The sequence below is a fragment of the Cucumis sativus genome, chromosome 7 (genome assembly GCF_000004075.3).
Source record: "Cucumis sativus cultivar 9930 chromosome 7, Cucumber_9930_V3, whole genome shotgun sequence".
NCBI lineage: Eukaryota > Viridiplantae > Streptophyta > Magnoliopsida > Cucurbitales > Cucurbitaceae > Cucumis > Cucumis sativus.
In genome coordinates, this window is record NC_026661.2 from 2,653,775 (window position 1) to 2,666,270 (window position 12,496).

Genomic DNA, 12,496 nt, shown 5'->3' on the forward strand with positions numbered 1-12,496 from the left:
CTTTGATTATTTTAAAAGGTCAACTCTACTCCAATCATCCCAATTTACTCCATTGACTTTTGAAATGTAGACGAAAATTTAAGCTTCTTGTATTTCTTTTTTTGTTTTCTATTTTTTTTAAAAAAATTATGCTAGATTCTTAACCATTTTTAATAGGCATTTTACATTCCTTTAAATCATATTTGAATTCTAAGTCAAAATTTCAAAAACAAAATGAAGTGTTTAAAAACTAAAGCAAGAAAACTATAAGAAAAAAAAAATTGGGTATGTAATTTTTATATAAACTTAAAAAAAAAAACATAATAATAACCAAATGAGGCTTGAGTGACACAACTTGAAATATCGAAAATTATAGACCAGAATACTTGCACCATATTTAATTCAAACTAACCAGAATCTAGATTGATGATGTGAGCCAAGGGAAATTAAAAAATTAAGAAAGCAATGTTTACCTGTAATATTTTAACGGGCGTTTGTTTAATTGGTTTGAAGCTGACCATCAAACTTAGAGAAGAGAGACTAATAATGTGTAGGGCAGTGTGAGATCTCCAGCAATCCACTCAATGCATGTTTCTAGATAGTGGATGTGATTAAATTAGCTCTACATTTAAAATCTAAATCTCTTACAGCTCATGATTGCCCAGATAGGCAGATACTTTACCTGATGATTGTTAAGATGTTGCTCCCACATAAGTTCAATTGAATTGCTGGTCCCTGCCATTATTAGATAGAAGCCATAGTAAAATTCCACCATTAAAAGACTATTTGTTAGACTGTCTTTTTCTCCCAATGGCTAAGACAATATTGTCTTAACAAAGCATCCTTGATGTCAGGCTAATGATATTATTTACTAATTTAGATGTTACACAATGTTACCTGATTAGGTATAGTTTCTACCTAAGATGGATATTACTCTTTTATTTCAAAGTTCAGTTCAACGCATCTACCAACCATCTCTTTTTAATCTAGTTCATCTTTCAAGGCAAACTTGTTAAGTCTACCAAAAGTTAAAAGTTCACATTTTCACTTTGATAGTAAACAAAAATAAAATCTATTTCTAAGTGTGATTAAAATTCTAACCAAAATTTATAATTGAAAAATGCAATTCACTTCTCCTAATTTCTCCATTGTGAATTTCACATTTCTTTATAAAAAAAACAATTGAATTAATAGTTAAAAATATTGTCAATATAAGAAACAATACTGGCCCTATATTAGCCCTTACCCCAAAGGGTCTTAAGAAGATGTTGATATCTGAACTCTTAAATAGATTTTTTTTATATCCGTCGGCTAGATATAAACCAGGTATTTTAATCTTTTAGATAATTCTCAATTTGATCTCAGTATAACCTCCAATGTATACAGAATTCTGCATTAGGTCCTTTCCATTAAGAAATTGGTTAACATTTGTCAAAACAAATTTGGTGTATCATTGAATTACTAAAGCTTGCCATATAAATTCTACCTGACGTATAGAACACCACCCGCCTAAGCAAGAAAGGGGAAAAACACATTTCTACCAAGAGGCATGTCTAAGTATGTTACTAAAACAAAAATTCAACTACACAATTACTTTAAGTTAATAAATTTTAGCAAACTTATTTCTGGAATGTCTTCATTTAAAATATAATACATCCAAGTTTTTAAATTTTCAAAAGGTTTAAAAGACCAAATCAAATATTTAACTTAAACAATCAAATTAGCACAACTGACGTGTTAGCCTAACCGAGAGATCTGTGATTCTAATTTCTGATCCTCACCCTCATAGTGCTACTACAATTTTAAAAACAAACTTTACAATCAGAAAAACGAAGGTTGGTCATTTACCTGGAACTCTGGAAGTGACTTTAGTCGTGAATTCCATTTAAATGGTAGCTTAAGCTCTACTGAAATTTCACTCCTTTGCAAATTATATCCCCTAACCTATGTTAAACAATTTAAGAATACTTCGTCAAAAATATGCCAAGCCAAGCATGGAGTCAATAAGGTAAAAGGGAGATGATGAAACGCTCACAAGATGGGGACAAAGACAAGGCCGCCATCTTAATCTTATAATACAGACCATCTGCACAAAATTGAATAAATCAACCTCCTCAGCGCTAGAGAAATTCAAAGACAATAAAATGTAACGTGTAACATTAATATGTAGAGATTTTACTTGCAACATGAGCACAGATGCAGTAATTCCTAGCATAGAATGAGACGCTAGCATTACATGCAACATAGCACTGCTGCAGTACTTCAAATTGTTCGCTCATTATCAGGGAAAGCTTTCTTTTTAGGATTGTACAAACTGAATTCGCCGAAGTCCCTTCTACCACTGGATTGAAAAACAAATGGAAAATTTTTCAGAGTCCACAAATCATAACATTCCATTCATGTCACGACAGTCTGAACATAACATAACTTTAGGGATTAAGCATTAAGCGATATCATTGACAGCAATTGTATCCATCTTTTCATGCTTAGTCAACAATGCGGTAAGATTTCTATCAATGTTTATTGAAGATGCAGTTCAACAATGCGGGGAAATTTATATCAATATTTATTAAAGATGCAGTTTAAAACCATAGTTGTAAGTATTCCTATTGTACAGTCGTTGATTTCTATGGTCAAAAGAACTCAAACGTTAATTAATATAGATATGCAAGCAGATCTATGGAACCTATCAGAAAACAAGATGTCAAGAGAAACCAAGCAAGAAATAAGGTTTAAGTAAAACAACTTACTATAAGAACTTTATTCCATAAAGGTAAATCAGTAACAACAGGAGGATAAAAACAACCTCGTCCTTTTATCAAATCTCAACACCTCAACTTTCATCCATTTATCTTTATGGTCATCATTGTAAAATATGAAGGATGTGTATGAGCAAACATTTATTTCTAACTAGATTTTCCACACTCAATATGAATATTGATACTGTATTTCAAAAAAATTTAACTGAATGATAATGAACTTTTAAGCTTTTACGTTTTCCAACCACTAAATAAGATGACTGTCCAGAACTAGGAAGTATGGTGATGCTATAAAAATGATGCCTTGATGAGGAAGGTCACAATGTGATTGTGAGAACAATAAAGGGGAACAGGAATCTTATTAGATTGATTCTCGTCACTCTCTCTCAAGCGGACGCAAATAAGAGAAATCCACTCCTTATTTGGCCTAAAGAGTTGTGGATTCACAACTATTCAACTTCCATTTTATGTTCTATTAACTCTTTAGACTATGTCCCACGACTAAACAACTCTCCAAACTTTACAACTCCACTTCTGGCCCCAAACGCACTCCTTGGGAACTATTAGAATATAATAACGACCCACATGGTAGTATTAGGAAATGATAAACATGTTTTAGACAAGACAGAAAACTTTAGCATAAAATGGATAGTCCATATGAGCTCCCATTTTGAAGTTTAGAGTTTATATTAAGTAATTCAGTGTACCTGTGATTGACATCCCAACCAGCGGGTAAGAAACGAGGTTGAATAGCAGCAACAAACACTTGTCTCCACCTTTGACAAAACTGTCGGATGCCATCTTCGCCATATTCCTTCAGTAGATAATCCACAACTAGTTTACCATGTGGCCCATGTCCCAAGAGTGATAGTTTCGAATTGAACTTTGGTTGAGCAGTTTTAGCATAGCCATTATCAGAAAAGCTGACCTCTCCACCAGGCACACATGTTTCAGACACGCTACCACTATCTGAGTTCATGTGATTGTTAACATCTGCATTAGCATCGCCGTCAAGCCTTCAATTAGAACAGAAAGAATAAACTGCTAGATGTACTTATTTTCCACCCTCCATTAATAACATTATCTTTTTTCAAATGATGCGTGTAGCAAAAAGTGAACTACTCACCAACTGATGAACTGTCCACAGTGGACGTGTCAATATTACAAGCACCATTCTGGCGCTCAGCATCTGGAAAAACACTCTGTGGTGAGTGTTTGAAAGCCAGACCTTTTTTCTTCTGGAGTCGTCTTCTCTCATGAGGACTCATGCCAACGAGCAGAGCCCTTTCTAAATCTTCTTCAGATATCTCCCTCCGCCCATAGTATTTCATGACAACCTGAAAACTAGGAGGGTTAGGAAAATATTATCAAGTCCAGAGTGGATGATAATTAACAATAATACCAGAGTAATGAGGACAGGACAACATAACTAACAAAGGTTATCTTCAAATGGCCAGTACCTATGCATACTAACGAATAATAAATATTCGGGACCCTTTTCAGTGTTATTCCGATGGAAACTATAAAAGCATGCTAATTATTGCAACTGATGATTAATTTAATCCTATGGTATCGAGAAAATCTTGAAAAAAGATTTCTACAAGGATAGAACTCTGTTGAAAGATTAAGTACTAAGCATTTCATATAATGAAACCAAAAATCTTTTACATGGCTATTATTAAACCACCAATTCATCCAAAAGCTTAAGCTGGTGGTTGAAGGCAAATTTAATTATATATCACCAACACTCCCCCTCACTTGTGGGCTTGAAATATTTGAAAGGCCCAACAAGTGGAAATTGATTTTAATTGGGGAGGAAACGACAATGCAGGGGTTTGAATACAGGAACTTCCTGGACCACCTGCTCTAATACCATATTAAACCACCAATTCATCCAAAAGCTTAAGCTGGTGGTTGAAGGCAAATTTAATTATATATCACCAACAGCTATGATACCAATTACCAGCTGATCCGCTGACTATTAGTATCACAAACAATGAAATGAGTGTTTATTTATAAATCATATGCACACATACAAAGACATACAATATCTTGCCAAAAAAAAGAAGTGCAATAACCATCTCAAGAATGTAACCGCTTGTAAGTTATATATCACATACAAACATGAGTTCCTCTTGACGCTTTAATGGCATTCTTGGTCCATGCCTCAATAGGGCCATAGCAGCTGTTCTCAATTCTAAAGGTGACACGCCTTCCTCCTGAACATTGGTTTCCGAGTCAGATGGCTCAGCTGCCATATCAAACGCTTCCTTGGTATCAACCACTCTACGAACAAAAAGAGGAATTCCAAATTCTGCAGCAAGCTCTCTCTTGTACTTCTCAGCAGCAGCATGGGCAGTTTCATGGCAGTCCACACAGAGTAGGACAATATCATGAGAACGATGACTTTTTAAATGCTCGGGAAAGTGTACCCTGTAGCATGAGGGGATAATACGATACCGTAAATAGTGGTTTCCTTCGCCACAGCCAACACATATATTTTTTTTACTCTGGATATAAAAGTCATTGCCCTCGTCTTCTGGACGGCCTTTAGGTTCAAAAAGAAGCTTTATGGCAGGAGGATCATCAGCAACAAGCTCAGCCAGCTCTCGGCGCAAGTACCTGTTTGAATTTGAAGATAATTGCTACATATGAAGCATGCATTAACGGTTACAATCTAACTTAAATGAAACTAGAGATGCTAACCAACCATTCAAGTTTTCGTCGATCACAGTAGCAAAGCAAGCGTCCATCATTTGCATAAATCCTACAATTGTGATAAACTGGAGACTTGCAGGAAAATTTCTGCACAAAAAGCTCTCTAGACGCTTTTTTGGATATTTGCTTTGCGTTTTTTCTATCATTATGTTTAGATATTGTCATCATTTTTAGATTATACTTAACCAATAAGGCATAATTAAATATAGAAAGGGGGCAGCTGCCATTAGAACCTATGCAGTTCTGTAAAATCACCAAAAAAATATTATCGAGGTCGCCAAAGTTGTCATGGAGGAGACAGTGGATATCATCCAAATGGCTGCAAACAACAGAGGAGGGAGATGGAAGAAACAGACTTGAACTCAAATCCACATTCAAATCAACTTGTGCTATAGTTGCATATAACTCCCCCGTATTTTTTGGCACTTGAATTGCAATAGCTACAATAGCCTGATCTGACAAGACATATCTCAGGCTCTCATCATGAACTCGGGCCTAAAATGAAATGGCAATCTCAATGTCAGGCCAGCAGCCATAATAAAACTTTTGTGTTTTTGTTGATCTAATGAAAGAAAACACAATAAAGGCAAGCTAAAGATAGCCAACATAATTACGTGCCTATATCGTCACTAAGAAATTTCTTTTAAAGCAAACATAATAGCTGATTTATCTATTATGATCCTTTTAAGCCAAAGGAACAAGTAGCATGGTTGGTAGAACCAGTTGCATGGTTGGTAGTGTGTCACTGTCAGGTTTCACGATGAAATGACAAGGAATGTCTGCCCTTGACATCTAATTTTTAGCCAACTTGGAGAGAGGCAATTGACATTATTATCTTTACAATCTTGTCAGCCATATTTAACTCCTTTTCAAACTAGAAACTGAAACTTGACTTTTTAGGATATTTATTCCTCCTTATAACTCTAGTCACCTAATTAGTAAAACTATTTGCTTTATTTGTGAGATGGCAATAGAATGATTGAGCACAAGAGACTAAATAATTACTATGGTCTTCATAAAATTAAGTTTTGATCCACGATAAAGTACAATGATTTAAGGAGTTCGTCAAAGAGATCCAATCTTCTCGTTCACCATCTGGAAGGTTACTTCTCTGCCTAACCAACTACTATGCAGTAGTGACAGTGAAAGGTGAGTCTACAATGTTTTGGAGGTCATATTAGATGATGAGGGTAAGACTGCTTTAGGACGTTGGTGGAAAAGCCATCGGTCCTCCAAATTCAAAAAAGAAGACATTTTTTACCATACCATTATAACTACTATGACACGAAATTGAACTCCCATCAAATATTATATTTATGAATAAAATACCATTGCTATCTTGTTTAAAGCACGTTGGGAGCCAACCTCTACCTTCCATCCTATAAAAAATTAAACAGGAGATAGTACCACGTACAGAACAGGTTACTTTAAATTCTTAATCAAATGGTAACAAATTAGGAAAAAATTATAACAAAAAAGTTACAAAATCTTAGAGAATAATCAATTATGTTTCTTGATTATTTTAGATAATTAACTACTAACCATTAAATCTCGCCAAGCACATAACCTCCTCACCCGATCCTGAAACTGAAAGTTTAAAGTTTGGTGGTAAAGTGTCATAAATTTGTATACGATACTGCTTCAAATGTTACACCATCAAAGTCGTCAGGGAAACAACTTACCTGAGTTTTACAGGAAATTAATGCACTACCACCTTGACTGTTTAAATGACGTGACCATATTGATGATGCAGCAGACTCTCCAGGAGAACCTTCAGTCTCTTTTGAATACAGTTGCAAACAAGTCATGTTTGATCGCCGACTAGCCTCGAGAAGAAAATTGAATTTATCATCCGTGGAAGAGTTTTCTGATACATTAATGCATTTAGATATATGATGACATGGAAGAAGGTATAATTTGAAGTTAACCAGCAAAAATTGTTAATTGCTTCAGCTCTGGCCTACAAAAATGAGGCAACATCTGGAAAGTAAACTTGTTTTCCCAAATGTTTGGAGTAACCAAAGATGACAATGTCAAAGTACATATCAATGTCAACAAAATATCAGGACCTCAAATTTAAGAAAATATCAACATAGATGTTGAATGTTGAATGTTGGAAGTTTATAATTCAAAATAGTAAATAAATAAATAGATAATAGATTAAACTACGCCAATTGATAAATTATACAACCTTCATCCTAATTCTACAATCTATCCAACAACTATAAAAATAAATCTGTAGGATCAATTTCTAAAACCACTTTTTAATTAAAACTTTTTAACTTTTACAAGATGGAAGAGAAATTATGTAACAAAAATATCGCGGGTAATATTTTCAACATTGAGTTTATTCTGAAATTTTCAAAAGGTTGAGCAAACAAAACTTTAAGCACATTACTAGTGTGCAACCCTATTTTCTCCCTTATTCATTGATATCATTATATTCAACTTTTTTCCACTGTTATTTTCTCCAGATTTGCATGTTACATGTAAACAAGTTATACAACAAATGAATGACGCCAAACACAAATGTGAGGTCCAAGACATACCATTAACCTGTTTCAGCTCAACGAGTAAACAGTTTGCAATATATAGGAGATAGTGGGCATCTGTCCTAGCATATTGCACCATATCTGCAGGTAAGGGTCGTTGTCTCCAATCTTCTCGCTGGCCATTAATAAGTAACCACAAATAAGTCAGATTGAAAATGTTGTTATATGTACATCAAGATTTGATATGAATCAATCCTTACCTCATTCAAGTTTATGCCAAAACAAGAATGGGTTTAATTAAAATACTGATCACTAAACTATGCACTACCACCACTATTGTAACTAGATAATAATAACTGACTTGTATATGCACTTCCACCACTACTGTAACAAGATGATAATAACTGACTTATCTCTGAAATCCAATGGTCAAGATGTTGATTTTCATACCACATCAGCATTTCAGTAAATTATAAGACAAGATGTCCAACCTGCAACATTTTGTTCGTAGCTACCCCGCAGTAAGTTTCAAGTAAGTAGGCCAACGACTTCTGAGGTTTGGATAACACTTCACATGCCTACATTTAACAATGAGCACAAGATGAAAAAATTATACATATTCAAAAAAATAACCCACTCTTTCCCATAGGAGAAGTGCAAGGTTCCCATTTTCCTCCCTTAAAGGCGACATTTCTTTCCTTTGAGAAGCATATGCTCACCTTTGCAGTATCAAATAAATTGACTACATATATATGAAAGTCCCTTTGTAGCCACAGAATGTCATTATCTGCACCGTGAAACACCTACAAACAAAAAACAAACTTATTGACCTTGCAATCATAAACCAACAACTTTTCAAGTACTAATAAATTATTAATCATAAAAGGAGATTCCAAAAAATTCCGATAAATTCCTCAGAAGATGTAATTGCATCATTTCTGAATCTTAGTGTACTGAAACCCTTCTTGCTTTTAATTTAGATACCTTGCAAATACGACTATTGGCAAAGACAGGACGGAGAAGATTCATTGAATCGTGTAGAGCTATAGTGTCAACCAAATAATCTTCCTTGTGTGTAGAGATCTGCTTCAAACAAATAAAATGTAAGAACTATCTGTAAAAATTAAAGAAACAGGGGCTGCATGTAAAGAATCATCGATTTATGCGTGAAATTACCTGTATTAAAGCAGTGAAACCCAGAAAGGATCTTAGACTGTGCTGCTCAGTATCAACAGCAAACACCATTTCTTTATTCAACACATCCACGAGTTCTTCCAATTGGGACACAGTCTCAACCCAAGCATAAGTGTCACTCAAAGTTAAATCCGTTCTTTCACTGATAAAATTGAATTCAGGCGAAGAATTTTCTAGCAATGATAGTATTTCTGACTCGTAAGGATGCGAGTTTACATCATTATCTGCAAGATAACACACTTCAGTCAGTCAACCTCCTGATAAGAACATGAAAACCCCCATTGCAAAATCATATACACAAATAGAACATGAAGATTGACGATAAGACAAATAATAGCCATTGATGAAAACTTGTAACCAGTAATCCTTACAGAAGCAAATTTCGAAAACTCATGACTCCATCACTAACTATCAAATAAAAAATATACATGAAGAATCTTCCAGATATCCATTTCCCTACATCCTGTCACTCCATGGAAAATATTCATCTTAAAAAGAACTCAAACCATCTTTTCTCAAACAAACAATGGAAAACAACATTCCTTCATTAAACACTCCATTTGCTACTAAAAACAGCAGTCTAAGCAGCTAAAAACGATATCAAATTGGAAATAGAGCTAACAGACTATATATACCTTTATTCATATTGAGCTTCAAGTGCTTGAACGCCGAATAAGAATTGTCGGCCAATACACGTTTAAATGCGTACTGAGGCTTCTGATCATCTCGTAAATAACAGGAAGTAGAAACGCTCCTTCGCTTCCTGCGCCGCCTGGCTGTAAACAAGATCGTAAGCGCTGCGAAAGAAGCTACAACTAGAGCGATTTTGAGCTTGTGTTGAAGCTCCATTTGAATCAATGGCCTTCGTTTCCGTTTGGCCTATGTTTCTTTGATTTGGAGGGAGCTCCTCTATACGGCGGTGACATTTTTCGACCCCGGAACAAGATGTTTACACTGTTCCGGAACGGCGTCGTACCGTCGTAGTCAAGCTTTTCGACGTGTTGCCCATGTCAGCGAGATGATTAATCATTTTCTTGTATTGGCTTATCTGCACTTTGACGACAAGTCGTTCGTCTGAATTCCTCAAGAGTGTAGATCCGATATGTCGTATTAAATTACATCATTCATAAATTATTTTCAATTCTTAAATGTTTCTCATTAACTTATTTATTAGTAATGGAAATTTGTTATGGGGAGAAAAAAAAAACTTTTTACGAATAAAAATTATAAAAAATTAAACATTTTACGTAATATTTACACTTCATAGAAAAATTGAACATAAAAAAAAAGTTTCCTACACTGTAAACTCGTGAAAACATGGTACATATGTGTTTTAAAAATTTGAAACAATGAACCTAAACTATGTTGTAAGAAAAAATTCATAGATCAACTAACCAAAACAAATTAACAAACTCCATGCTAAGAACAAGACAACAACCGAAATATTGTTTCCAAAAACAACTCCCACTTTTCGAAATAGAGGAAGAAGAGGCAAAACCCAAAATCCAAAATCTATGAAAATGGGGACTATAAATATTGAATTAATAAATTTGTTCAACAACAAAATGATCTACAAAGGTTTGGAGAATATCATAGCACAATTCCTTCCTTCGATTTTATATATATATATATATATATATATATATATTTTTTTTTTTTTTTTTCCTAATATGATTGCTCATAGGTGATTAACTTGTTGAATAACATTATGCTTAATATTATAGAAGTCTCGTTATTTACGAAGGAGGCAAAGATTGAAGGATTTGTTTGTAAGAGTCAATATTTTGTCCATTTTACTATTTTTTTTGTTATATGAACAAAAAAAGGTTAATTCATCTTGTTACCTCTATATTCTACACATTTTTCTCCCCTTCCACTTTTAACGAAGAAATAAATAAAATTGCACACCATAACTAACATATGTGAATTAAAATGAGGAAAGATAATAAATAAAACGCAAATGATTTATAGACTTAAATATTTTAACAAAACTACATGTTAATAGTTGAGTGTGTCATAATAGTTGGATACTTTTTTTTGTTATTAAACTATCATCATTTTGGTATGTTTCAAATGGAGATTTGATTTTAAAAATTTGTGAAGTTTGAGGAAACGTTTAGCCTTAGGATTGTGGAAGAGTGGAGGGTTACGTTTGAGAAAGGATTATGAAAAACTTAGAACTATTATTCATTTCTCTCTTTTTCACTATTCCATTATTTCTCCAATACTTCTCACTCCGTCCTCAATCCTCTTCAAACACATTCATAACACTAGTATTATAATCTACGTACTAAAAAGAAATTCAAATATTACCAATAGAGGTAATTATTTTATCTTCTATTAAGATAAAAATATTTGTTTAACTTAGTTCAATAATATTTTTAAGCAAAACTACCTGTGATTACAATTTAGATTCAGCCTTGAAATGGAAACCTACTCCGTAATACCTTTAAAATGGGAAAAATCTCCAATAAACAAACAACTCCATGCATACCTCATACATATCAAATATATATTAAAAAAAATGGTAATGTTGACAATAAATAAATTATAGTCAACGTTATAATTCTTAGCAACTCAGAAACCATTTACGTTCAAATGGGTTCAGTCTCACTAATGGCTTGGAAGGCATATCAATTGTCATTTCTCTAAGCTGCGACCTCAACCTAGAAAGATCAAGCAGATTAAAAGATGAAAGTTTAGGTTGTAAGAAGATGCAAAAAGAAAAGGTTCCTTAAATACAAATTGTGGACCTATCCCAACTAGCTTACATTATTAAACAATGAAGAATTAAGAGATGGGAAATGCATTATCAACTGTCAACATACTTGACCATTAGCTACTGTTATGAAAGGATAGCTTACAACAAAGTTGATCCTTGAAAACAAAATCATGGCCTGACTAATGACTAACACACTGTTACACAAACGAAGCCTTAAAGGACGTTTCAAACGCCTTGAGAAGTGGAAAGACATGCAAGGCGGTTAATATAGGAAGGAAATTAAACATAGTTAACTATTTGCTACTGCCAAAACAGAGGATGTTGAGAGGTTACACTTTATGTAGGAGGAAGATGCAAGGAAAATGATCCTAAGAAAACAAATAATGACCTAACTATCAAACATTGTTTAACAAAGAAATAAATGCAAGCAATTAAACAAAGACTTTTCTACATTTAATTTTTGCCAAAACAGGATATTAAGGGGACAAAACTTTATGTTATAGAAGATGCAATGGAAATGATCCTTAATAACTTACCATGGTCTAACTAGCTAACATTGTTAAACATATAGGCATCAAGAAATGGAAAGAGATGTATGGCAATGCAAGCAAGAGGGGAATTATCAGCATAGA

At 33.9% G+C, this 12,496-nt stretch overlaps 1 protein-coding gene across 4 annotated transcripts; it reads right to left on the reverse strand.

The window, feature by feature from the left end:
- Nucleotides 1-325: 325 nt before the first annotated feature.
- On the reverse strand, nucleotides 326-10,156 carry LOC101204374 (protein RRP6-like 3). 4 transcript variants are annotated; one of them, XR_969990.2, is made up of 17 exons: nucleotides 9,778-10,154; nucleotides 9,125-9,366; nucleotides 8,933-9,031; nucleotides 8,668-8,751; nucleotides 8,440-8,526; nucleotides 8,006-8,123; nucleotides 7,139-7,323; nucleotides 6,999-7,043; nucleotides 5,449-5,951; nucleotides 4,859-5,360; nucleotides 3,865-4,075; nucleotides 3,446-3,731; nucleotides 2,159-2,320; nucleotides 2,015-2,065; nucleotides 1,828-1,923; nucleotides 662-714; nucleotides 326-573 (listed from the first exon to the last, which is right to left on the reverse strand). XR_969990.2 is itself a non-coding variant. In XM_011660397.2 (13 exons), the coding sequence occupies exons 1-13, from the start codon at nucleotides 9,989-9,991 to the stop codon at nucleotides 2,242-2,244; spliced, it is 2,655 nt and encodes an 884-aa protein (XP_011658699.1). In that variant the 5' UTR covers nucleotides 9,992-10,154; the 3' UTR covers nucleotides 1,864-2,241. The 4 variants fall into 4 exon arrangements, 2 of the variants coding, with proteins under 2 accessions (XP_011658699.1, XP_031744889.1); XR_004218331.1 differs by having other exon boundaries at nucleotides 2,015-2,320; XM_011660397.2 differs by lacking the exons at nucleotides 326-573; nucleotides 662-714 and having other exon boundaries at nucleotides 1,864-2,320.
- Between the last annotated feature and the right edge of the window lie 2,340 nt (nucleotides 10,157-12,496).

Bases quoted from the DNA above. Each gene is read 5' to 3' on its own strand.
- LOC101204374 (XM_011660397.2), bottom strand. From the start codon at position 9,991: ATGGAGCTTCAACACAAGCTCAAAATCGCTCTAGTTGTAGCTTCTTTC. The intron at 4,076-4,858 runs GTATGTGATATA...CCTAGTTTTCAG, and splicing joins GTCAAGAGGAACTCATGTTT to GTTGTCATGAAATACTATGG. The intron at 2,321-3,445 runs GTACACTGAATT...TTTTCAATCCAG, and splicing joins GGTTGGGATGTCAATCACAG to TGGTAGAAGGGACTTCGGCG.